Raw genomic sequence first — 26,142 nt, forward strand, 5'->3', positions numbered from 1 at the left:
CAAACAAGGAAACCAACATCATAAAGAAATTTAACTCACGGGCGTCTTTCGCTTGCTCCCTTATGCATTAGTTTATTTACGCGACTGGAGCAGCTCTACCAACGCATGTTGCCAGCCATTTGTAATGAGAGCCCACGTCTCGCGAGTTGCTTGAGACGCCTTAACGAAACTGTTCAAGGATGAAAGCAAAAGCACCTCACCTCTCAAATGTACTTCACGCATATCAGCAGTGGGGCAACGCGGTGATTACGATCGTTGGCCTTAGAACAACAGTGCGCAGAATATTCTGGGTACTATACTTTGAACCATAGAACTTCCCAAAGTTAACTAAGGGGGAATCTTGCTCTGCGATATTTCAGCGACCATAGGAATGATGAGTAGTACGCGGATTGCCGTAGCCTTTGTGCTTGCTGGCTTCGAACTCACTTGTAGCTTCATTTATTGCTCTGTTCTCGTTTTGTTTCAAATGAAAGAACGGATGACTGTGACCTTCCTGGCCCGGTTTGAATTAGTGAGCTTGAACGGTTAAGGTGGTGAAGTGCAAGTGGTGAACGTTTGTTTATTGCCGTTTCTTGACAAAGCCGCTCCGAGTTACGCAAAGCCAAACGGAGCCGAAAACACGATGAATAGACTAATTCGTGTACTGCCCTCATTCCCATGCTCGCTGAAGCGCCGTGCGTTGCAGCTCCCTCATACACTAGCGCCAGAATTTCATCTAACGTATTTCGAGGAAAGTGTATGCTTTCACCGAGTCGCAGCGTTTCCGACAGGCAACGGCGGCGAGTAACGATATTCATCACCCTGCGTAATTTCTTCCGCACGGTCCGCAGCATCCCGAAAGTCGGCGATAATGTCGCAATAATCGCCACTTTTGGAGAAAATAAAATAAGAAAAAGCAAAAGCCGACCTAAAGTAGCTAGCAGTTGTACTTATTTCTTGTCTTTAACTGCCCATTTATGTTCACTTTAATTACGAGATTTGTTGAAGCGCTGATGATTTACATTTGTGATAAGTTATGAAAGAGGTGCGTTTGTAATTATGGTCCGAAATCTGAGGCCACCTTCGTATTCATGCTGCGCTGCCCAAAAGCCCACGTGTGCTCAGCTGAAGCGGGAGGGGACCAATAGATAAGCAGGATGGAGCAATACAATGTTAAACTGCAATAATGACTTTTAGCTAAGTCAGTAGTGGACTTAATTCTCGCAAATGTCCCACTGCTAGCAGAACCATTGTGTTTTCTTTTTTACTTCTCTTAGGAGAGGGGAGGGCGACTGTGACATGTGGTGCGGCGAGGTGTGCAGTCATGTGTTAAGTGATTCTTAAGGGAGAGAAAAGAAGATAGAAGCGAGCCCCGTAACTGTCTGCATCATAGTGCGACACCTTAACAGTGGCTAACGAGTGATGGTGGTAAGGAGAGATTAAACGGAATAGTGATAGAGATGAGGTCATCCACATACAGAACTAAAAAAGATAGAGAAACATGGGGACACGGTCGAAGGAGTCTGAGGACGTGGTACCACTCAGCCAGAGCTTCAGGGCGTCAGGAGATGGCGGAGGGCGAGCCGGTCGGCCAGAGCTGCGCTGTCGTCGGAGATCGCGTGGGCACAACCGTTCGGCTCAGAAAGCAGCGAGTCAGTCATGTCTGTCTTTTAACTGGCGCTTGTGTAGCGCAGGTATTGCAGCCCGGATGTTTGTGACATACTGGTCCGATCTCCGACTACTTGAAAGGTTTTACGCACCGGTATCGTGAGAGTTCACCTCTGTTGTACTAGACGTATCGACGAACACGTTCCCCATGGAAGATGGTGACCGGGCTTTCGGAGTTTTCAAAGGTTGTACCTTGAGCAACTTCGACGCTTTGAGCACAGACAAAGATTTTGTTTAAGTTTCGGGATAACTGTGCAGTCCACGATTGAACCAATTTAACTATTAGCAAAGCGACAGCATAAATACTAAACAAGTTTACTATACATGCAGGTTCGCTGGCGAGCTCACGGAGTTGTGCGACTGCCAGCAGAGTACCTACGGACTGATCGAGCTGTTACACTTTGAGCAAGTCGCCAACCGATAATATACAACATAGAAGTCTTGGAAGGAAGCCTTGCCGATAGCCTCCTTCCCTACACAGCGTCTGACAAAGAGACGTGCCAAATTGTGACTAAGCTGGTGACACTGCAAAAGGTACTCCTTGGTTCTCCCTTCGAAATTCAAGAGCAGTCTGAGAAGTCTAATCAACTAATCATAACGTATTTGACGCTCGCGGCGCCACCCCCGGAAGGCATGGATTCACAGCGGCTTGCACAATACGCGGACCTCCTAGAATGGTTGTTGTCAACACATCGACGCGTCGGTAGTGTCAGGCTCATGCTCTCCCTCGACGAAGACGCAAGACTGTCTCTCCTGCGCTTCGTTTGCGAAAACGAAGGGATCAAAACTTTAACAATAAGCGACATCACTCTGCCAGCAATGCGCACTGTTTCTGCTTTTCTACCTAGTCTGACGAATATACAATACCTCGATATAAGATGCCAGCGCTGCCCACCGATTGGCAGTGCTGGCATCGTTGCGACGCGATCAACTCCCGCTGTCCCTTTCCAAAAGGGTCCCATCTGATCACGTGGCCACACGAATTGGTGACGCAGGTTTCAGCTGCCATAGAGTCTGCTAGGTGCGCACGTGATGTCGTGTTTTCGTCGCCCCCGTCGTCTCAGCCGCTGTCATGAGTGTCTACGAGTTATCAAGAAAGATACTCAAGTTACTTAAGCTACAAGTTTCTAAAGAATTGGAGATCGCGTAGATTCGCAATGTAGCCAATAATTTTTCTTTCGACTCTTTGCAAAGCCGATACTCTAAAATGAACGCCGTACCTACCAAGGACGAGGAGGAAACTAGAGAAGCACAAACGGTTAGTACTGGTAAGTTAGAATACAGGATACAGGAAGAAACATTTTAAACAGGACAGGTGCCCGTATCCTGTCCGCCCAAATAAGCTGTCTGGTGGGTGGCAACAACATACCGTTTATTCAACGCAAATAGTCGGACGCCTTGAAGGTAAAATACGTTCACTCTGAAAGTTCCATGTGCTCCTCCTATTCTCTTATGGCGCCAAGCTCAGCCTCATTAGAAGCTGAGCTTGGGACCCCATCCCCCCCCCTCCCACACACACAGACAAAAGACACTACCGAGGCTCTGTAGGACTCGTCGCCAGCCAGGCGTGCGTGCTCGCGCGTCTCCCTCATGTTGCTATCAAACTGCCAGGAACAGCACAGCCTCCGGGTGTGTAAGGCCTGCGCCTCCTCTTTTAATCCTCCCTATCCTTTTAGTCCCTCCTTACCCCCATGCCTAGTCAGCCACTGCTGAGGAGTCGCATCATGATGCAGACAGTTACGGGGTTCAATTTATCTTGTTTTTTTCTTTATTAAGAATCACTTACTACTTCTCTGGATACAAAAAGGGCGTTAGTGAAGACCAACGTGTACTGAATCTGGGAGACGTGGGAACAGAAGTAAACTGCATGAGCAGTCATACCTAAAATAATTCATGAGTGACCATTGGAGCTCGCGGTGACATACTTGAAACGCAATCGTTGCACGTTACGATGAAGTGTTTCACGACGTGCTGGTACGTAACGCTGTTGAGATCATCGCTCGGACTCATCACACGCTGACCAACGCATGAGAAACGATTCAAAGAGGTGCCGTGAAGACGCACGCTCTGAGATTCAACGACACAAACAATCAAAGTAAAGCCATTGCCAGGCGTCGCGGCCAGTAGGCTCCACGACGGCAACGCTGAGATCGTCGACGTAACCATTACTAGCACGTCGTCACTGACCGCCGGGGGCTTGGCCAGGAGGCCTGCTGAACGCGTCACAGTACCGTCACAGCGTACTGAATGTCCCTATTGTTTATGCCTTGGTATGGTGTTTGCCCTGAAAACAAGATAACTTATTCGCAACGGACGCCATTCACTTTTGCTTAGCAAACTTTTGCGCTTCTCCCCGCCGCGGTGGTCTTGTGGCTAAGGTACTCGGCTGCTGACCCGCAGGTCGCGGGTTATATCCCGGCTGTGGTGGCTTCATTTCTGATGGAGGCGGAAATGTTGTAGGCCCGTGTGCTCAGATTTGGGTGCACGTTAAAGAATTCCAGGAGGTCGAAATTTCCGGAGCCCTCCACTACGGCGTCTCTCATAATCATATGGTGGTTTTGGGACGTTAAACCCCACAGATCAATCGATCAAATCATCTTTTGCGCTTCTAACTATCCAGCGAAGAACACATCTCAAGATTGAAGTTTGTCACTACTCATAATTTCCAAACCAAAGACAGCAGAGGTGGTTGTCACATCGCTAGCAATGCTGTCAACGAATCCTTCAATATATCATTTGTGTTTTGAGGTGACCTTCAGATGCGGCACATCGTCAAAATCAATTAAACAGGATTTTGCCAATCAGATTCTGAGGTGCACTACAGGCAATCGCTGTGCTTCCTCACGCGAACTATTCCATGCAATCTCGCAATCAAACCCAACCATGTTGCCCACCGCGAAGCGCAAGGTCATACGCCCCAAGCGAAGCATGCACTTCATTCCGTCGCTAAGCGAGACTCAGGGAAATTTAGACGTCATAATATCCTCCCTATCACGACCTCTTGACGATGCATAACTTGACGTTTCATGATGAGGTGATCACATGACATTGTCGCTTGGTCAAAAGTGGCTCGGTCACCAGAACAGCGCAAGACAAGATTCCGGGCACAATGCTTCCAACCCTGGGGGCTGTCTCAAACCACATCAAGTGCATACAGTTGTTCGAGGGGGGGGATGAATAAATAGATTAAAAAGACAAACAAGGTGGCTGTCGCCTTCTTGTCGGCTTAAACGAATGCATAAAGAACGCTGTGATGCTAAGTATCCTTTGCGTCCTCCGCACACCATATCCGCATTTAATGTAGCCGCCAATATCGCAGATGATGAAAGCGTTCCTCGAGCTATATGAAAAAAAAAAAAACCCTTGCGCATTCTCCCGCAATTTGCACCACAGTCTCGCATACAAGGGTAACGATTTGTCAAATAGCGGCCTTCATCTCGTGCAGGTATGTTACCGGAGCTCTGGAGCGTGTCGCCCGATACCCTGCCCTGATGGACGAAGTTGCCAGGAGGGCTAAACTTGAACGTGCAGAACTTGATGTTTTGGTACGAGGCGACCTGATGAAAACACGATCCATGAATGGTTTCATGCGTACAATTGGGGTCGTGAAGGAGCGAGTGATCCACCACCTCGCAGACGGCGGCCGCATGCAATTGGACAAACTTAAGGAGGACTGCCTGAGTCTCGTGCGGCGCTACCTGGTGGCCCGACGTAGCCCAGCTTGACAGTGTGTTACTGAAGAAGTGATCAATAAAGCTATGTCTCCGGAATACCTTGTCATGAAATAGGCATCCACGATGTTTGTTTCCCGCAATTTAACGTCGCCCACTTGACTTAGAAGATTCTTGGATGTAAGTGCAATGCTAAAAATCTTGGAAGGTGTCTTAAGGAAAGCAGTGAAGGTAGGCGCGATGGCTGGTTTGCAACAGGTACACTACATTGAGCGCACGCATAGCACTTCCGTCAATATGAAACACTTTTTACGTTTGGTTTGTATGAGCTTTCTGGATAGTTATGCAATCCTGAAGGAAAGGATTAACAGCCATTACAATGCTCCTATTTCTGAAAAAAAAAAGCAAGACTGAAATCAAGCCTACATAGAAGGATAGCGAGAAACAGATAGTAAATGAAATATAGAGGAGGAAATAAAGAGTAACAAAAGGACATGCAAAAATAGTGGAAGCGAGAAATCGAGAAAGGGATAAACAAAGAGAATAAACGATAATAGAAAGAACAAGAACAACGAACAAAAATAAACAGATATGAAAGCGAAAAGTACAGGAAGGAAAGCCTTGCATAGCATAGCAGGAGATGGAAAGAAGACTTAAGAAAGTGCTAGTCTGACAGAACTAGCTATGGGTTCCCGCGAGCTTTGCATTGAACCACCCTTGCAGGCACGTGCAATTAGCCCAAATGAAGCTTGTTGCGCGAACGTGGCTTCTGCGCGAAGCGTACGAATTGCCTTCACTTGTTAAACGGCTTCTAGTGAAAACGTAGCAAAAGCTGTCTTGCTTCGCCGTGCAGAGATTTGAACAAACACGAGTACAAATGCTGTTGCAAGTCATAGTTGCTTAGAAAGGAGGACGCAAAAGCTTCTATCGAGAGCAGTATCCGGAACACATTCTGGAAACGTCGCCAGCTTGAAAAAATAAGCAGGGGCAAGAATTACAGCTTACCTTTTTTTTTTTCTTCAGCCTTCCTATTTGCACTCAGAGTGCCGAAAGAGACGCAGAAATACGTCGGCATTGTGATTTTCTGCCTCGCGTGTATTGGCTGATAATCACAATGCCGTAAATGTCTCCTTACGAAGACGTCTCCTTACATAGACCTTCACGTAACACACGCGGTGTGTGCGTATTGCGCCGCGCTCGATATCATGGCGGTATGCACACAACGGACGACAGATGGCAGCGATTTCGCGTGAGGTTTACACCTTCGGGCCGAGCACCATTCAAACTAGGCCACGAGTACAGACCGGCGCTATGCAGATCCATTAGGCCGCACCTGAAATAGTTTCGAAACGGGTATATGTTGGTTGTTTTGGCCATGAAGTTTTGACGCAGCACTTTTTTACTGGATCACGCTCACTTCGGTTCACAGAGTTGCGAAATTAGGCGCATACTTCATTTCAGTCCTGAACAATTGTTGCTCTACGTTACGATAACGAATGAATTCATCTCGATATAAGAAATGTTATTTGATTAATTTTAAGACTCCTAGGCACGGCTTACTTTCGGTTATGTGTAGCTAAGTTTTGGTTCCTGGATATTGTTACATTACGAAAAAAATTCTTGTAACATATATGCGATTGACACGGTGTCATAACTCACTCACGCATTTCCCCTCATCCTAGCAGCATGCCTTTCACAACTTATACATAGCAGTTTGCCCTCGTAACTTCCACTTCTCCTTGTCTGGTTTCAGTGTTACCTGCGTGCTTGCTTGTGTTTTCCCCGAAGTGATGTCTTTCATACTCCATCATCACTGATGCTTCTAAAAAGTTTACGTGAGCATGTGTACACGAAAGTAGTTTCATTTGCTTAGCTTAGCAAGATATCGAGCCGAAGAGAGTGTGGGGTTCAAAAACATCTACAACTATAATATGTCCGCTGCAATTCTCATTGCATGCTTCTGAACATCCCTTCCCGTTTGCGATATTGCGGGGAAGAGCCAACAGCCAGTAATACAGCGCCACCTGTACAGGCAGGAACATCTGTCGAGACAACAGGACTGTCTAATTTTCACTTAGGCGCCTGTTGCAATTGTCCAATGTAAACGTCAATTTCATTGGACAGTTGCAACAGGCGCCTAACTCACGGTTGCAAGCTAAGGTTAAAAATGTAAAAGAAGTAAACGGAAAATAAGTTATGTGAGGATAAATCCGCATTGAATGGGTTTAGTTATATGTATGAAAAGCAATAATGAAAAGAAATTCAAAAGAGTCTGTTTGCCAACGGGTTCGCTTCTGTGTTGCCTGGCTTCTAGCTACTTGTCTGCGAGCCTCGACATTGGCAATTTTCCAAATGCTTCCTCAACTGTTGGAAATATTTTTATTGAACCATAACTGTTTTATTGTTCATTCTATCTTTACCAATGTCAATTTACATAAATGATTGCAAATTTTGTCAGAAGTCATGCAATATTTTTTTGTCTGTTTTTGTTAAACTATTTATTTTTTCACTAATCCGACAAAGTGAGTATGAGCTACTCAGGTAAGATTTAAGCTTGTGGATCCGAGCCATGGACGTTGCTCATCATCATCATCATCATCATCATCATCATCATCATTATCATCATCACATCGACCTGCAAAGCCGAAGCGCGCAATCGCAGGCACCCCAGAGCTGGGATGGTCCCTCGCTCCAAGCACAGGTAGCTGCTGCCGGGAGACCTCACCTGTCTAGCCGTTGGTACGGCTCGAGTCACGACTGCGAGATCCGCGCCTGCTCGGGGTTCGGCTAATTTATTGCCTGGCCTGGAGAACTGTACCGGTTACGTCCATTCACTTGTACGGTCGCAAGGCAGCGTTAACCGGCTCGCCTGCAGTTCCACATCGACAATCAGAGCGTGAGCACTTACGTCTGCTTTTTCGCGATGTCTGCGAAATTTCAGGTGGATTCACATGAGCAAACGGAGGAAGAATTTTCACAGTGGACGGCACATCACGAGACGAGCGCGCCATCGAAACGTACCGGTCGCCGCTATTTCGACCTCCCCTGTGGTGTCGTGGCGCCACCTGTGAGTAGCGTGCGCACTGAGTGCGCCCTAGTGTGTACTCTGTCAACAGATATTGTCTGTACGGCACACACGTGATTGCATGCAGCCAATCACGTGTGTTCGCGTGTCCGTTGTGTGTCGTTCAATAAACGGCCGCTGGCCGGCTCAGTTTTTGTTGGGCTTCCGCGGGCTCCGGTCAACTCACTTCTCTGCGCGTGTCGGGGGTGCGTGCCGGCGCACGTTGCGTCTCGCGTTCAGTCGTCGGGCCCTCGCAGTCGGATGCCGCTCGCCGACACAACAACATGGCGACGAGGATGTTCTTCGCCTCGGTTCCTACCACGGCAGAAACAACCTGTGAGTTTCCTATTACTCCCGCCTGTTTCTGTCCTGTCTGACGCGTCTGGCGTCCGCGAGGCCTAGCGCTCTTTGTGTGCAGACTCTGGCAAGCTCTCGCCTAGGCCTTCGCCCTTGCTCCGCTCCACACCTCTCTGTACTACCTCTCCTGTCGGCATGGCTATCTTCGAGCACCTTCCTGTCTTCCTCCAGCTGCCGGAGCCGCCGCCGGTTCCGTGGACTCATTGGAAAAAAATGTTTCAGGCCCACCTCGAGGCGGCCGGCGGCAGCGACTGGAACGACGCCCGTCTTGCGTCGGCGCTCGTCAGCCTGCTGGGACTGGAAGGACAGCGGAGGCATTTCGTGGCAGCCGAACAGGAAGAAGCCCGACACGAGACGAGCAATGCGACGTCTACTCCGAGCAACGCGGCGCCAACTTACGCCAGCGTCTGACCCAGATTTTTCGGCTCCGGCCGTTACAAAGTATGACAGTCTCGTCAAGTAGCTCGACCGGCTTTTCGCAGCGTCCACTAATCCGCTAGTTGAACGTCACGAGTTCACTAGTCGTCGTCAACTCCCCGGCGAGAGTTTCCTCGACTACGTGACAGTCCTGAAGGAGAAAGCCGTACGATGCAAGTTTGGGCTCACGTACGCGGAACGCGGACGCGATCAGATTATTCACGGCTCGTCCAACTTGCGGGTGAGAGAGAAGCTGCTGGCATACGGCAAAGAGTTGTCCTTGGAGAAAGCGGAAGAAGTCGGTCGGACGCTCGAAGCATTGTTCTTGGCGAACCAAGCGTTTGCTCCCAGTCAACCTGAACATGTCGAAGCCGTTGGGCAAGGCGCCCAATATGGCGGCGCGAAGAGAAAGAATGGCCGCGCCAGTCGGGGAGGCCGTGACGTCACGTCACCAGGTCCGGGAGGCCAAGATGGCGACTTTCAGCCGCAGTCGTCGTCGGGGTACCGTGCTCCAGTCCCAAATGACAAGTCTCAAGGCGACAAATGCCCCAGCTCCTACAGACATTAAGTCTTTGCAGTCATTTTTAGGTCTGGCAGGATACTATGCCAAGTTCATTGATCACTATGCAGACCTAGTTGAACCGCTTCATCTCATGCTCAGACAGGGCCAAAAGTTTTGCTGGTCGGAGGATGCCCAACGCAGTTTTAATGAGTTGAAAACGCTGAAAGTACTCTGTGGGTGAACGCGAAGCGCTTGCCTGTATATTCGCGTGTGAAAGGTGGCATATTTACCTCTGGGGTAGACGTTTCACCCTTAGAACCGACCATCAGGCTGTAGTTGCTTTGTTAGCCGCAGGTGATGCAGACCGACGGCCTTCAAGGATTTCCCGGTGGTAAGCTAGACTTTTGTATTACAACTTTGACATAGAATATTGCAAGGGCTCAGAAAATGTGGTCGCTGATGCCCTGTCTAGTCTGCCAATTCAGACCTGTCCAGAACTTAGCAAGGATGAAGAAATAGTGTCTTTAGTAACATCTGTAGTTGACAAAGACCCCGTCCAACTTGCAACGAATGCAGATGTGACGTTGCGAAAAATCTGTGAATGTGTATCCAAGGGCTGGCCTTTTAAGAAGCATATAAACAATGCGTTAATGGCCTACTTTCATGTTAAGAATGAACTCTCTTGTGTTGACGGATTACTCATGCTGGTGACCGTGTAGTCAGTCCTAGTGTTCTGGTACCTACTTTCCTCCAATTAGCACATGAAAATTATCAAGGGATAGTACATACTAAGCAACTTCTGCGTGAAAGGTATTGATGGCCCCAAATGGATCGTTCTGTAGAAGAACATGTCAAGCATTGTCACATCTGTCAGCTGACAGACAAGCCGCGTGTAGCACCGTTGCAGCCCGTTGAATGGCCTGAAGGGCCGTGGCAAAAGTTGGGTATGGACATTGTCGGCCCGTTAAATGAATCTTTTCCCAGGTATCCTGTTACCTTAGTCGACTACTATTCAAAGTGGCCTGAGGTTCTTGGCACGAATTCTATCTCCACAGAGGATGTCGTTAAGCTGTTGGAATCGTCGTTTAGCCGGGAAGGGCTACCAGAGTTCTTAGTAACTGACAATGGTCCACAAGTTGTCTCTGCACAATTTCAGGAATATCTAAAGGAACAGGGCATCCGTCATATATTTTCGTCCAATTATTACCCCCAGGCCAACTGTCAAATAGAACGCCTTAACAAGGTTCTTAAGGAACATTTGCAGGTAGCCAGACTTGAAGGTAAAGATGCCTCGAGGAGCATCACACAATTTTTGAGTTCTTATAGGGTCACACCACATGCGGTGACTGGCCTGTCTCCAGCATTTTTGCTGCACGGTCGACAACCTCGTTCCAAAGTAGACATTAGCAACTTTAGGATTCGTCCTAAAGTACCGGAGTCGCCCAATGGGTTGCCTCATGTCCGGAATCAGGTTGCAGCGAAACAGAATAAGAGCAAAGGGTATTTTGACAAAAGGAAAGGTGCGCAGCAAACCCGCATAAAGGTCGGCGATTTGGTTAAATTAAGACTCCATAGGAAAGGCTTTTTCATGTATAGTAGGCCTCTTACAGTGAAGGCTCAGGTTGCGCCGTCCACTTTTCTCCTCAGTGACGGAAAAGTGTGGAATGCATTCAAGTTAACAGTATTTCCTAGGGATTCTTTCCAGAATGCCGCCCTTTGTACTACACCCAAAGAACTTATTTACTCTTATTCCAGTTTAGATCTTTGTGGCAGTCAGTCTCCTGGTGCACCTACGTTGCAGGGCTCCACCCCCAGTTTTCAGCCAGACTCTCATTCGAGTGAAGGGTCTGAATCAGTGTTTCCCCAAGGAACGTTGGGAAGTGAGCAGGACCCGGTGCGGGTACCTTTTTCAAGTAATCCACTAAATCTGAAACAAAACGACCTGAATGGCTCAAAGATTTTGTCATTTAAGGTCAAAAGAGTTCTTCCTGTAATGCCGTGGCTAGTGGGCCCAGCCACAACATCGCAGGAGACTTTCAGTTTTGTGTTTTTTGCAGTGTATTTCGTTTCACAAGATGTGTAAAGTATCTGTTGTATTAGGCCACTTGTGCCTGTGCGCGAACTGTTCTTCTCCCCGCCGCCCGTGTGGCGTGAACATTCCTTAGTGGAGCTCCTGGGACTTTCTCTAGTGTTACCCGGTGATAATGCTCATTTTGTCGACGGGTGGGGGGGGGGGATGTTGTGGTGTCGTGGCGTCACCTGTGAGTAGCGCGCGCACTGAGTGCGCCCTAGTGTGTACTCTGTCAACAGATGTCGTCTGTAACGGCACACACGTGATTGCATGCAGCGTTTCACGTGTGTCCGCGTGTCCGTTTTGTGTCGTTCAATAAACGGCCGCTGGCCGGCACAGTCTTTGTTGGGCTTCCGCGGGCTCCGGTCAACTCACTTCTCTGCGCGTGTCGGGGGCGCATGCCGGCGCACGTTGCGTCTCGCGTTCAGTCGTCGGGCCCTCGCCGTCAGACACCGCTCGCCGACACAACACCCCCAATTCACGGTCGTCTGCTCTCGATCGAGGCGATTGAGCGTCCAATCTCTCAACACTGGTCGGATTGGCATGGCTGGAAAGCAGGCTGCCGGCTTACAATCAGCATGTTATAGTTTTGCGGCAACGACCGAATGTGTTTCTTATGACAGTGGAAGAGGCGAGTGGTTTTTGGTGGTTTTCATTCACGGTTCGTGGCCTGCATGACCACATAAGCGCGCTGCATAAGCATATATGAGTTGAGAGTATGCACGAGACTCCGCGAGCGTAGCTCCGGCCGTGTGCATGCGACGTCTCCGCTGCTGCGGCGGATGAAACTAATCACGTGGCCATTCGGTCCGCGGAGCCGCGGGATTTAGCTTTTCCGTGTGAATCTCGCTTTAGAGGTGTATCCTGCCACCGTGGTGTAGTGGTAATCGATCTTTTCTGTTGTCCCGAAGGTGGCGGGATTGTACACTGGCCGCCGTGACCAGATTCCGTTTAAGGCACACTGCTGATGCCCGTTCCGGAGTGCGTTAAAGAACACCAGAGAATAAATTTTTCCGGTGCCCTTCCACCACCTCAAGGGCGTCTTTAAATATAAAATCATGGTCTCCGGGTGTAAAAATTACTATTACAAAGTTTTCAATATTTTTAGCAACATAAATTTTATTTAGTGCCTTTTGACGGTGGAGTGGATAGTTCATTTTGGAATGCGAATTTCTTTTTGAAAAAAAAATAAAGCTGCGGTGGCGCCATGTATAAACATACCTTTCAAGCACAGGACTCAAGTGCAAACCAAAAGGGATCGCAAGGAAAGAAACAAGACAAGCACTAGCACTGATTAACCAGTGTTTTATTTTTCTCGCATGAACGCATATAAATACCACAACCACATAAGCGTATTCGTAGCAAGGCCACTTAGTGTAACATAATACAAGAAATGATTAACGATGATGCGCTTGTCTCAATACATATTATGATCCTTTGAGACTCAATTTTAAGAACTCAATTCTTGCTCAATGCCCCAAAGTGGGTGTGAGCCATAGTAGAATGCTAACAAGAACAAGATTTCAGGTGTTTCATCGATTCCAATAACGCATCACACTTCTGTTTTTAAGTACGCTTTAACAGATAGAGTTAGAGAGTTCGTGTCGCATAAATTCCGCCGTCGGGGCTGACACCATTATTTGTGAGCGAAAAATCGTCCGTGAGTGAAAAACCGAGAAAGAAGCAAATAAAATAAAGAATAAAATTTTCGGTCTCATTGAGAATTGAACCCAGAACGTTCGCGTGGCAAGCAGGTGCCCTGAGACAAAGCCGCGATGTTACTTGCACCTGCTTCGGGAAAAAACGCTACATAATTGATATGTAGTGGAAGGAGTCTCCTTAACGCATTTCTGTTGGCAGGTGTCACGACGAAAAGGAGCCCATTCGGCGATTTGTAGGCGCATTTGGGAGCTCATTAAACTACGTCGAAAAAGGCTGGATAGTGCCGCCACTACCGCTATAAATATTCAGAAACTTTCAAACTGCTCTAAAAATGGACAACTATGTCCATCTAGCGGAAAACATATCATGCCTTTCGAGACGCGTTGATCAAGCCAACAGCAAACGATAGATAATGTGCTTCCATCTGTGAGGCATTGTGAGACCCTCCATGGCCTCTGAAACGGCGAGCGCGCGGCGTGCATCTTGAAGGCCATGCGACACTTGCTTTAAGTCAAATACCTGTATTCACGTGAGCGCGTGTGTCTTTGTGTGTGTGCCATCTGTACGACATTTTGAAAAAAAAATGGCAGCATATCCACGGAGTGAATGATGGAGAGTGGGGCGAAGCTTTCGTCCGTCCAGTCGTTCTTGCTTCCGTCCGTCCATGCGCCCGTCTGTGTTTACCGTCCATGCGTCCATCAATCTGTCCGCGCGTGCGTCTGTTCGTGTGTCCGTCCCTGCGTTCGTCCATGCGTCCAACGCTGCGTCCTTTCATGCGTTCATCCATGTATCTGTCTGTGTGTCCTTTCGTCCATCTATTCAACACTCCAAGTACCACCATCTCGCATCTTTTCATCATATATTCCCCATATAGAAGCACCGCCATCCAGCGAACATTCCGAGGACTAAACGAGAGTTGGCACACGCACACTTTCTTATGGCTTGCGCTTCGGGTCTACTTCCCACCTTTAACCACCTCGAGTTCATGGTATATACTGGTTCATTGTATTCATAGCACTTTGGCCCGACGCCCGCTCAACCTTTCTAAAACCAAGGAGGTTACGCCCGGCAAGTATAACGTAGCAACCCTTTCTTGTCAGATAGTGCTCAATGTACATGCCAATGGCTGCTAACGGGGAATGAGAGACAGTAGCATTCGGCTTGTAGTAACGCGCACGCCGCCAACTTTTTATTGTTCAACAAAGCACAGGATAAATGTTCCACCTTGCCCCACCTTGCAGGTCAAAATGTAACACTTGTTACGCACTACGACTACGAGGGACGAACGGGTGCCGGTTTAAGGAGCTTCGCCCCTAAAACGTGTCTCGACTACAGCAGAGGGAAGTGCTGCATCTACAACGGAATGGCTGCGGCGCGCATTTTGTACTGCCTTCCTCTCCCGGCGCTTACGCGTTCGAACTGGGAGACACTGGACGCAGCGCATCGTACTGCGATTCACCAAATTTTCAGCTTGCCCAGTTCATCTCAAATCGGCCCAATACTCGCTGAGGCGGGAGACGTGCCACTGTCACTTTGGGCCGATCTTGGAGCGCTAAATCACATAGAGCGCATGAAACGCTCGTGCCACGAACAGCAGCTGGTATTTTGGCTCTCCTCACTTCCGCACTCACGGATGAGGCAATGCGCTGCCGCAATCTACGCCCTCGTCCCGAGCTCACAGGATGTGAATGACTATAGTGCCCCGCCCTGCCAGCATCGCCCTCTGAATATTCGGACACGGTTACCAGCAACCAAGCGGACGACGCCAGAGTGTGCGCTTCGGCACGAAACTACCACCACTTTCGACGAACTTTTCGCGGGGCGACTCCTCGTCTTTACTGACGGTTCAGTGTTGAACGACGGTTGTGCCGCGGCTGCGTTTGTGGTGCCTTCGCTGGAGCTTCACAATCAGTGCCGCCTCGCCTGCGAGGCATCGTCGACGATAGCCGACTCGCCGCGCTTGACCTCGCCGCCGATGCCCTCCTTCAGCTGAGAGTTCCGTCGGCTGCCGTTCTCTCGGACTCACGTGTTGCTCTTCAACTGCTCGCGCAGGACTCCCACAAACCTCCGGGTGCCACGCGCATCGCGCAAAAGCTCGAAGTAGTGCAGGACCTCGGGTGTGACCTTCCGCTACAATGGATACCAGCGCACGTTGGAATATCCGGCAACGAAGCGGCCGACGAGCTCGCCAAGGATGCGCACTCTCCGGGAACCCCTGTGACTACAGCGGTGAGCACATTCGACGTAGTGCAGCTTTACACACAGTGCTCCGTCACCACTCGCCATCCGTACCCACGAGTTGCGCCAGGGCAGCCACCACTTCCACTCCCGAAAACTGGATTTTCGAGGGAGGAGCGTACACTCCTTCTCCGCTTGCGCATCGGCTGCTACCGCACGGCGGAATGGGGTCACAGACAGTCGGGACGGGGAGACCCAAACTACCGCCATTGCCCGCAGCCAGAAACACTACCACATTATCTTCGAGTATGAGGAGTATTCGGACGCGCGCAGATCACTCTTCGGTGCTTACAGCAAACTATGACTCTCCACCACCACTGTTGATGTGATTCTCTTTCCCCGTGCGCACGGATGCCTGGTGAAGTGCGCACAAGCTGCCCTTATCACCTTCCTCCAGACTTGTGCGTTTTTTGAGCGCTAGTGACATGAAGGAACATTAGTGCTACCCCATCGAGGTCTACTGGACTCCTATTAGTAAGTGCTGCGGACCACAATTTTTTCCGTACAGAGATTACGCGCTTCGGCGAGTGCTTCACGCGCTTTCTACGACGCGCCAATCCAACCCATTGTCCTCCTCTCGATGACGATACCTCTCCAGCCCTTGGGAGCTTTCCTACTCAGCTGTGCATGGCGCGTGGGGGCTTGTGAGTCCGATGCGGGAAGCAGATCGAATGACCCTCACCTCTATTTTTTTTAGCTCTTATCCAATCTTACACTCCCGATATCTTTTATTCCCCATGCCCCATTTCTGTGCTGACCTGTTGAGGTGTCCTTGTAAGGAGAGACAGTGACGGGTCGGCACTTTTCTCTTCTTTTCTTCTGTTATAACAACTTATTTAACACACTGCCCAGTCACTGTAATACGACAAATACGTCACGCTTGTGCGCGTGCGCGTTTGTGTGCGTGCTCGTTTGTGTGTGTGCGTGTGTGTGTTTTTGTGTAACAAAACATATTAATAAATATGAAATAAACGGTTGAAGAGCGCACTAAGGGCCACGTTTCGTTATCGCATTACACTCTTAAAGGCGAAGCTGAAGGGTCCCACAATTTTTTTCTTTCTTTTTTTGTTATGAATGGTTCATACTTTAAATGTCCAAATATTTCTTATAATCAGCTCTGGCCAGCCCCCCTTAGTGGATATGAGCCACGATGGAGGTACGATCGTTATCATCGTCGAAGCATGACTAGCTGCAGCTTGGCAGCCCTCTGTGCCGCTCCCACACCCTGATGGGGCTCGGTCCAGCCCACAGGTTCCCTGCCGCCCGGTTCTTTGCTGATCCCCCTTTGTGGGTGTCCGCCAGAGTGACAAGGATCATCATCATCATCATCATCATCATCATCATCATCATCACTCCCGTTCCTCCTTGATGCTCGTTCACCTGATGGCCTGACCTAAGACAATGTCCCTGCTACGTCCCTTCGTGCTGTAGTACAGCATCAATCGTAAAAGCTTCAGCTGTACTCACGTATCGACATACACAAGGTGAGTGCTTGATTGATATGTGGGGTTTAACGTCCCAAAACCACCATATGATTATGAGCGACGCCGTATTGGAGGGCTCCGGAGATTTCGACTACCTGGGGTTCTTTAACGTGCCCTCAAATCTGAGAACATGGGTCTAGAACATTTCCGCCTCCATTGGAAATGCAGCTGCCACAAACGGGATTGGATCCCGCGACCTGTGGGTCAGCAGCCGAGTATCTTAGCCACTAGACCACCACGGTGGGAAGGTGAGCGCTTACGCGAAGTCCCACCTCCCCCGTCTCAAATTTGCAGAACTGTAATACAAGGCTTATCGTAACATTTATACAGTACTCTTTCGCTTGTCTAGATAGCTCAGCACACTGAGTATCTATCTATCTATCTATCTATCTATCTATCTATCTATCTATCTATCTATCTATCTATCTATCTATCTATCTATCTATCTATCTATCTATCTATCTATCTATCTATCTATCTATCTATCTATCTATCTATCTATCTATCTATCTATCTATCTATCTATCTATCTATCTATCTATCTATCTAAAGGATTTATTAATGAAAAAATGCGAATGACTGTGTTTCCGCTGAACTCTCGTTGTAAACAAAATCATTTATACAACAACGCCCCGCTCGTTTCATGGCTTGTTTTCCATGGTAGGTTGCGCGAGCTTAATAAGCGTCAACCAACCAACGAACTTAGTTGACCACGGCGTGGGCTAGTGCTCGTGTGATGTTTGACAGAAGAACGCACCACTGCACAGCCAGTAGCGAAGCGTGCATTCATTACGCACTTTCAACATTCGCAGTTGGTTATAAGCCGCAGAGGAAGACTCGTGAGCGTTAAACATGTTTTACACTGAACAAAACTATTATTCGTGCAGGTGCACCGGAGGCATCTCGAAGGTGTACGAGTGCCGTAAAACAAATACGCTTCAAGTCATCAGCCAAACGAAAATCCACAGCATGACATCCTTCAAAGGATGGGCCACTGATCTCATTCTTCCCTGCACAGCCTCCGAAAAAGAAACGTGCCAGATTGTCAAAAAGTTGATCACATTGAAAATGCTTCTTTTTGGTTCCACATTCGATATTCAAGAGGAACCACAGATGTCTGGCCAGCTATTCATTACTAATGTCACCTACCTTCCACAAAACGTGGAAATGGTCGACGCACAGCCAGTTCCCGAACTCTCAGAACTAATGGAATGGTTATTAAGAACACATCGGTGCATCGGTGCCATACGCATCAACCTTTCGGGCGATGAGAAGACAGGCATATCTCTGCTACGCACCGCTTGTCAAAACAAATCGATCAGGTCATTATCGTTAACCGGTATCGAAACGTCAGCACGGAGAGCCATTTCATCAGTTCTACCTCACCTGAAGAATGTCGAAAACCTCAATTTATCGCTCACGATGGGTTTTTTGGACGGCTATGTAGCCCCACTCTGTGCGCTTCTGCAGGCGTCGTCATGTCTGAAGAGGCTACACCTATGGGGCAAGCTTGCCAATGAGCAGGCAGTCGGCACGCTCATGACCATGTTGCTAAACAAACCCACTCTAGAAGAGCTGAATATTGGCGCCTTCTCTCTCGATAGCGACGTGTACCTTCAGTGTCTACGAGAGTACATCAGCTCGACCACTGCACTAAGGAACCTCTCTTTGACCACGAGAAACCGCTCCCTGCAAATGACCGTCCTTGAAGGCGTTTTGAAGAATAGGAGCATCGCGAAGCTGTCACTCCGCATGTTCGAAGGAACAGAGGAGAGTACGGCCTTGGCATCGCGAATAATCAGGGAAAACCACGTCATACGCTCACTATCCATCGTGTCCTCGTACCAGGAGCCACGTGGGCTGCACTCTGTTTATGACAGCTGGGTCACACCTCTCATTCAGAACGACGTATTGGAAGAAGTGACACTATGCTCGTCTATACTGCATCCCACTAAGTGGTTGGATTACTTCCGGTCGCTTCCAATGAAACAAAGACTGAAGATGGTCCGCATTCTACCAGACTCCACACATTCACACATTCAGCAGTTGTGCGCAGAGCTGAAAGATAGTGAGTGGGCAAAGAAGGTCGACCTTATACCTACTATCAAAATGGGAGATGGCATTGAAACGCTGCAGTGCCCAGCAATTCGGAGAGGGGACTTGTCCCGCGTACATTCCGCAGACCTCAAGTTGCCTGCTTTGCGTCAGTTGGCGAATTGTCAGCACCTCGAATCCTTCTGCATCAGCATCGATAGCGACCACACGAGGCTGTCTTTGGCACTGGCTGACTATCTCAGGTCAACTACGACATTGCGCGGGTTGGAGCTTGACATCAGGTGTAACGCACAGGAAGAAACACACGGTCGAAAGCTATGGTGGAATGCCATCCTTGAGGCCATCTCCCAAAGCAAGAGCGTTAACCGACTGGACCTTACTATGTCTGGATTGAATATTCAAGACAGCCAAGACTTGGCTACCTCAGTCAAGTGCAGTACATATATAAGGGAGCTGGCCATTGTGAACACACCAAAGGCGAACAATACCGCATTCCTTCGGTGCTTTTCAGAGAACATTCAGGAGAATTACACGCTAGCGTCGGTGAAACTTGTCGGTGGCATAGGCGCTCATGCTTTTAGCCACTGGCTCACTGTTAAGGAGACAACGTGGAGAAACTTAGGCTTCGTTGCACGGGCTGCGAGGATAAATGAAGCTTCAGACTCCGACAGGTATGAGTGCTCGTAATACTGGCATGGTAGAGTTATCTCATATGTACGCGTTTTGGTGACAGTGCACTTTTCACCTTCATAGCTAGCCAAATTTCGTTCAGTTCGTTCATGGACCTATGAGATGTATTTCTAATATTTTTACAAAGTATAATACTGCGATTCCTCAAAAAACAAAGGTATGTTCGGTAGTGCATGCATGTCAAGCATAAGGTGACCTTGTGGCTGTTTATTAAACGCATATTGTTTCACTTGGCTAAATTTTCAAAGGAGCGTTCTAAAGGCGTGATGCTAGAATCGGAATGATAAAGAGGAGTAGTTTGCAAATAATTTTCCTCAGAAAACAATAAGTTTGTTAAGTCACAATAGCGTAAGGTATTTTGGAACGAAAGTAAAGGTTTCCTCGGTGATAAACAAAGCTACGTAATTTATCCCTGTCACACAAGAAACGGTAAACCTCGCTTAACTGCTTCGTATTTACGACAACGGAGATGCGCTACATGTCACACGGTATCCCTTATGCCAAGAAAGCTAGAGTGTTTCCGTAAAAGGAGTTTGATGATGTCTATTAGCGTTGGAATATAATGCATTCGTCCCCAGTGATCTGTAGCTACAGGTAACAATGTCAAACTGAAAACAGCCGCAATCACTGCTATAAATAATTTAACTATATTAAAAGTTCGTTCGCTGCGTAATACCCTCATAACCCACGTTAAACAAAAAAGTAGTGTGCGTAATGACATAGCCGCATATTTTCTGGGCACCATGCCTCGAAACACAACCATCCTGTCACCATTTTGAACAAGTGTTGCCCAGTCCGTGCACACAGTGTTCTCAGTGTGTTCCTCAGTCCACTTCAACGCCAAAGATCATGGCAATGAGTGACGCTGGTTGTCCCTCCTTAATCGGCCCCAGCAGTTGTAAGCACAGTACGTTTGAACATTTGTACACAACATCCGTTTTGAGTACAAACCATCCGCTGTGAACGGAAATGCTAACAACAGGATACTGCGAGTACAAAGAAGTTAATAAAAGCTTGCACTGCGTTTGACAACAAACGAACGCAGCAAAAGGCATACCAAAACGAACGCACAATGTTGCTAACATTCTGTCAGAACCACGGCCAAAATGCTTGCATACACCTTAGTCATAAAAGCGAAGACATGTGGTTTATTTACTTCGCTTCGAATAAATTATAGTACTCACGTACAATTCAGAATGTTTTCAGCGCACTTAGACGTCTAATCTCGCGTACATGTGAAGCCTCCGCATAGCCTAATGAACACCCTGCAGTCAGTCCGAAGCTGGTAAAAGTGTGACGTGGCATGGCCACACCTCCATCCGCTTTGAACTCCCTCGGGGAGTTTAAAGATGTTGAGTCTGATGAAGTTGATTATTGGCCGTGTTACGCTGGTATTGTGCTGGCAAATATAACAAGGCTAGGACACTATGCAGAAGAAATTCACGCAGTCTGGGGCGTAGCCAAGAAGGTCTTTACAAGAGAGAGGCGGGAACTATGACCCTATATAATAAATATATTAAATTTATTTTATCGATATATTAAATTTATTTATTTATAATATTTTATTTATTGATTGATTTATTTTGAATACTGTCGAACTCAGTTTTGGAGTCATTACAAAAGGCATAATGTGGATGATATTCTAAAAAGAGGAATGAAATTCTGCATCACATACACATTCACTCACACTATTGGCAGTCAATAACAAATACAAGGAACAATGACTACATTGTACAGAGCGAATGAACTAGGAAATATCCATACGAGAATTTCTAATACAGTATACGAGAGTATGTGTGTATCTTGCGCATCTTTAAATTAAGCCGAAGATACATGCGCCAGGCAAACTGTACCGAATTTCATTTGTGCGAGGAAAAAAAAGAAGACATACAAAAAGCATAAAGTTGAAAGGGTCCAAACTTTCTTGTATGCGGGATGTCATATGATCCGGACAATCGTCTGTGACCGAATGAACAATATGTGCAGTCTTGTAGCAGCACCCTCTGGTAACTGCTGATTTGCGCACAGCAAGCAAGGTATTTAGCGACAGAGTGAAGAAACAAAGAAAGGTGTATCTCTTCATTTACCCAAACGAAAATGGAAAAGCAGGCCTGACCAAGTAATGCCTGGCCAACTACAGAGCCATGTGCAAAAATGAATGGGGCGAACAACAAAAAAATGTTCGAATGGAACAAACAACAAAAAGTGTACGAATGGGGAAACAACAAAACGTGTTCGAATGACTCACGTACTACGTTAAGTTACACATGGTTTCTAGTATTCCACTGAATACGGATAGGGTGCCGCCATTAGTAACGCTTGCATTTAGTTTTTTACATTCGCCTATCGTAAGTGGGAAAAACTATTCCTCGAAGACGTCACTGTTTGCGAAATATTCTTTCAAACTGTTGTGCTTATGGTAAGTTAGGGCGCGACAGTGAAAGAGCGAAGTACTTGGACACATATACCTTGTAGCGCCCTTGTAGCAACTGGTACAAGAGTCTAGGACGTGCCTCTTTTCCCCAGTATTTGACAGACGAATCTAGAAAGTTGGTGGGAGAATCTGTGTGTTTTACCTTGCTGTGCACAAACCGTATAGCTTTGCACTGTACTACATCTAATTTACCAATACTAGTTAGTGAATGAGGAAACCAAACTACCTTGGCATAGTCTTGTACCGGATGCATACGAATATGGTGTGTGCCGAAAGTTTTGGTGGCGCTGATGCATTTCTCAGACGTCTCTTTAAGTATAAAAGCTTACGCAGTGCGGCCGCAGTGACGTTAGCTGTGCGTGTATCCCATCTTGGGTAAGGTGTTAATGTAATGCCTAAGTGCTCATAGCGCACAACGTTAGTCAGCGGTGAACCACGAGTGACGTAACTGAATTGTGATTGATTAAGTTTACGTGTTACCGCCGTAGCAGCAGATTTTCTTACACTAATAGACATTTGCCACTTGACGCACCAATCCGCCACCTTCGTTAGACATTCATTGAGGTCAATTTCGTCTGTGAAGCTGTTTATCTACTTATAAATGAGGCAGTCATCTCAATGAGCAGGCATTACAGTCAATGTTGGAAGTGAGGTCGTTTATGAAAAGTAAAGATAATAGCGGTCCCACGACAGAAATATGAGGGACGCCAGATTTTACTAGGACTAAGTTTGATTTATGGCCACCATAGAACACGAACTGTGAGCGATCTGTTAGAAAACATTTCATCCAAGAGAGCAGCAATCCCTCTCCTATCACACTTTTTACTAGTAATTTGATATGACATACACAATCGAAAATTTTAGAAAAATAAAGAAAAATGATGTCTGTTTGGTTGCAATCATTAGAGAAAATAATAATTTTAGTTTTTTTTCATCTTTAGCTTGTATTTGCGCACAGCAGCTTCTGTTGAATGGATAAGGTGCACTTGTGATTTTTCGCAGGCACACGCAGCCTTTTTACTCTTCGCTTTGCCTGAATAACCTCGCATGTTATCCAAGGATTATTCCCCTGCGCTTTGCTGGATTTCTTAGCTACAAAGTTGATTTCTATGTGGCGTATAACGTTTCAAAACCACCATATGATTATGAGAGACGCTGTAGTGGAGGGCTTAGGAAATTTTGACAACCTGAGGGTTTTTAACGTGCACCCAAATCTGAGCACACAGGCCTACAGCATTTCCGTCTCCATCGAAAATACAGCCGCCGCAGCCGGGATTCAATCCCGCGACCGGTGTATCTGCAGCATAACAGTATATATTTGAAACTTAGCCAAAAAAGATTAGTATTACTGGATGCGTGGAGATCTAACGGCAAGCAAATTTTGACCTCATTCGCAATATAGCTTAACTCATATATGCGCGAACTTAGGAAAAAAACAAAGCTAATTCATTTCCCCAAAGTGATGGCTTCTACGACGTAAGAGAAAATAATAAGGCTTTTGTATATATAAAAATACTTTTTCGAACAATGGCTTTGGAGCCGTCATAAATGTAGGACACCAATGTTTGACACACCGCAAGCAAAAAATATTAGTGCCTATCATTGCCATACGAAAGTTACCGAACATTCAATATTTTGTGAACAATTGAAGAAAACATTAGCAGCATCGAGAACAATTTCACACTATATTACTTACATATTTGATCGTGGTATGACGCTCAGCTACACGCACGTGAAAGAGCCATTTTGTGACTGCGAGCACGTGGCTATTTAGTTGTGTATTCGTTCGATACAAATTCGTTCTAGGTCAAGGGCATCTTGAATAACACCTTTATTCACTGTTCGCTCAAGAAAGTGACTCGTCTCTCAACCAACTTCAGGTATACCGTAAACAATCAAATTCGATTGCCTACTTCTGCTTTTTAGGTTGTCGATCTTGCGTCCCAGCAATTCATATGTGCGTTTCATGCTGATATGTTCATCCAGGCAGGGATGAACAAATCAGCATGAAGCCTTCTGTTTCAGTCTAATGTAAGATATCGTGTACTCGCTGTCTCCGGACGGTGGAATGGCGCCTTACCAGAACATTCTAGCAAATCGATTATAATAAAGTAAATTTTCAATCGGTAATTGAGATCCTGATGAGGATAATCTTTCCAGTTGCACTACTGCGTCACACCAATCAAATGAAATAAGTTAATCAGTCCATACATTTTTACCACAGCGCCGCATACAAGAATAGGTATTTATCGAACGGGAGCATTTGTCAAGTGCATGTATGTCACCCTATGCCCTGCGCTTCTAGACAAGGTCGCAAGCCCTGCTAAACTTGCCAAGCCAGAGCTTGCGTTCTTGGTACGAGACCAGGTCATGGAAACACAATTCATGCATGGGTTGTGTTCCATGAGGCGGTCAACAACAACACAACCCGGCGTTGCATACAAGAATATATATTATTCTAATGGCAGCCTGCGCCTCGTGCAGGTATGTCACCAGCGCTGTGGAGCACATCGCCCGATACCCGGCCCTGATGGACGAGGTTGCCAAGACTGCTAAGCTGGACCTAACAGAGCTCGGTGTCTTGGTACGAGACCGCCTGAGGGGAATACAATCCATGGATGGATTCATGCGTTTCGTTGGAGTCGTAAAGGAACGAGTCGTCTGCGATCCTGCCGAAGATGGTTGCATGCGATTGGACGATCTCAACGAGGACTGCTGGTTACACGTGCGTCGTTACCTCGTCACCGATGACGTCAAGTATGATGCTCTTCAAGTTGGCAGTCTGTAACCACACCACCACCACCACCACCATTACTGCTATCGCCGCGATGACGATGGTGGCGAAGGGTGAACCGAGAGCTTTGCTTTAAAGATGTCCTATAAAACATGGCGACTAAAATTTATTCCGCACCTAGAAACTGCGACGATGACCATGAGAACCTTATTTAGTACGAAGTAAGTTGATACCAGCTGAAAAACTTCGTGCTTCCGTGTAGTAAAACGAGCTGTTCAACAGGTCTCGGAGCTCGGCATACTATTCTTAGTATGTAAGAGAGGTGGATGTTAACACCAGGCTACAATTGGCACTGACGACCACGGTAATACGTACGACTTACCATACTGGTAGTCAGTGTGAACTGTTCCCTGGCAGCAGCGCGTTATACGTCGCTTGAAAACGAGAGTGTGCCGTGTATAAGCACCGAGGGTGGAGCTGTGGGCTTGTTGGTATGGAAGCATGATAATATATGGTAGCGCAGACAAACGATAAGGACAAGAGAAGGCACATTCAAGAAAACACAGCGCTAACTTTCAACAACCCGTGTCCTTTGTCTGCGCTACCATATTATATCGTGTATAGGAACGCCTTTCGCAACGGTACAAATCGGTACATAATTCAGAAAACCGATAGTTCACGTTTTTGGAGGGTCTTGTGACGGATTTATATAGCACGTCGTTGTTCTTTTTTGCTTTGTTTTGCCGCCAAGGCAATATTCAAAAAAAGAGCTTTTTCGCAAAACAAGCCTGATGGTAATATGAGCATAAAGATCGAGCGCGAAACTGAAACTACACTTGCGGCACAGGAGACAGCTGACCTCCTGAGTGAGAGATCTGTCGGATAAACGTATCGGATGCACACCAGCCTGAACAAATCGGCCCGCACGTTTATAGATAGATAGATAGATAGATAGATAGATAGATAGATAGATAGATATACATAGATAGATAGATAGATAGATAGATAGATAGATAGATAGATAGATAGATAGATAGATAGATAGATAGATAGATAGATAGATAGATAGATAGATAGATAGATAGATAGATAGATAGATTTAGTTCCTGCCGTATG

At 47.1% G+C, this 26,142-nt stretch overlaps 1 protein-coding gene across 1 annotated transcript; it reads left to right on the top strand.

The window, feature by feature from the left end:
* Window positions 1-16,998: 16,998 nt before the first annotated feature.
* Window positions 16,999-25,095, top strand: LOC142771311 (uncharacterized). The gene is made up of 3 exons (XM_075872788.1): window positions 16,999-17,113; window positions 18,001-19,839; window positions 24,777-25,095. The coding sequence occupies exons 2-3, from the start codon at window positions 18,083-18,085 to the stop codon at window positions 25,078-25,080; spliced, it is 2,061 nt and encodes a 686-aa protein (XP_075728903.1). The 5' UTR covers window positions 16,999-17,113; window positions 18,001-18,082; the 3' UTR covers window positions 25,081-25,095.
* Window positions 25,096-26,142: the final 1,047 nt, after the last annotated feature.

This window comes from Rhipicephalus microplus, chromosome 9 (genome assembly GCF_043290135.1).
Source record: "Rhipicephalus microplus isolate Deutch F79 chromosome 9, USDA_Rmic, whole genome shotgun sequence".
NCBI classification, from domain to species: domain Eukaryota; kingdom Metazoa; phylum Arthropoda; class Arachnida; order Ixodida; family Ixodidae; genus Rhipicephalus; species Rhipicephalus microplus.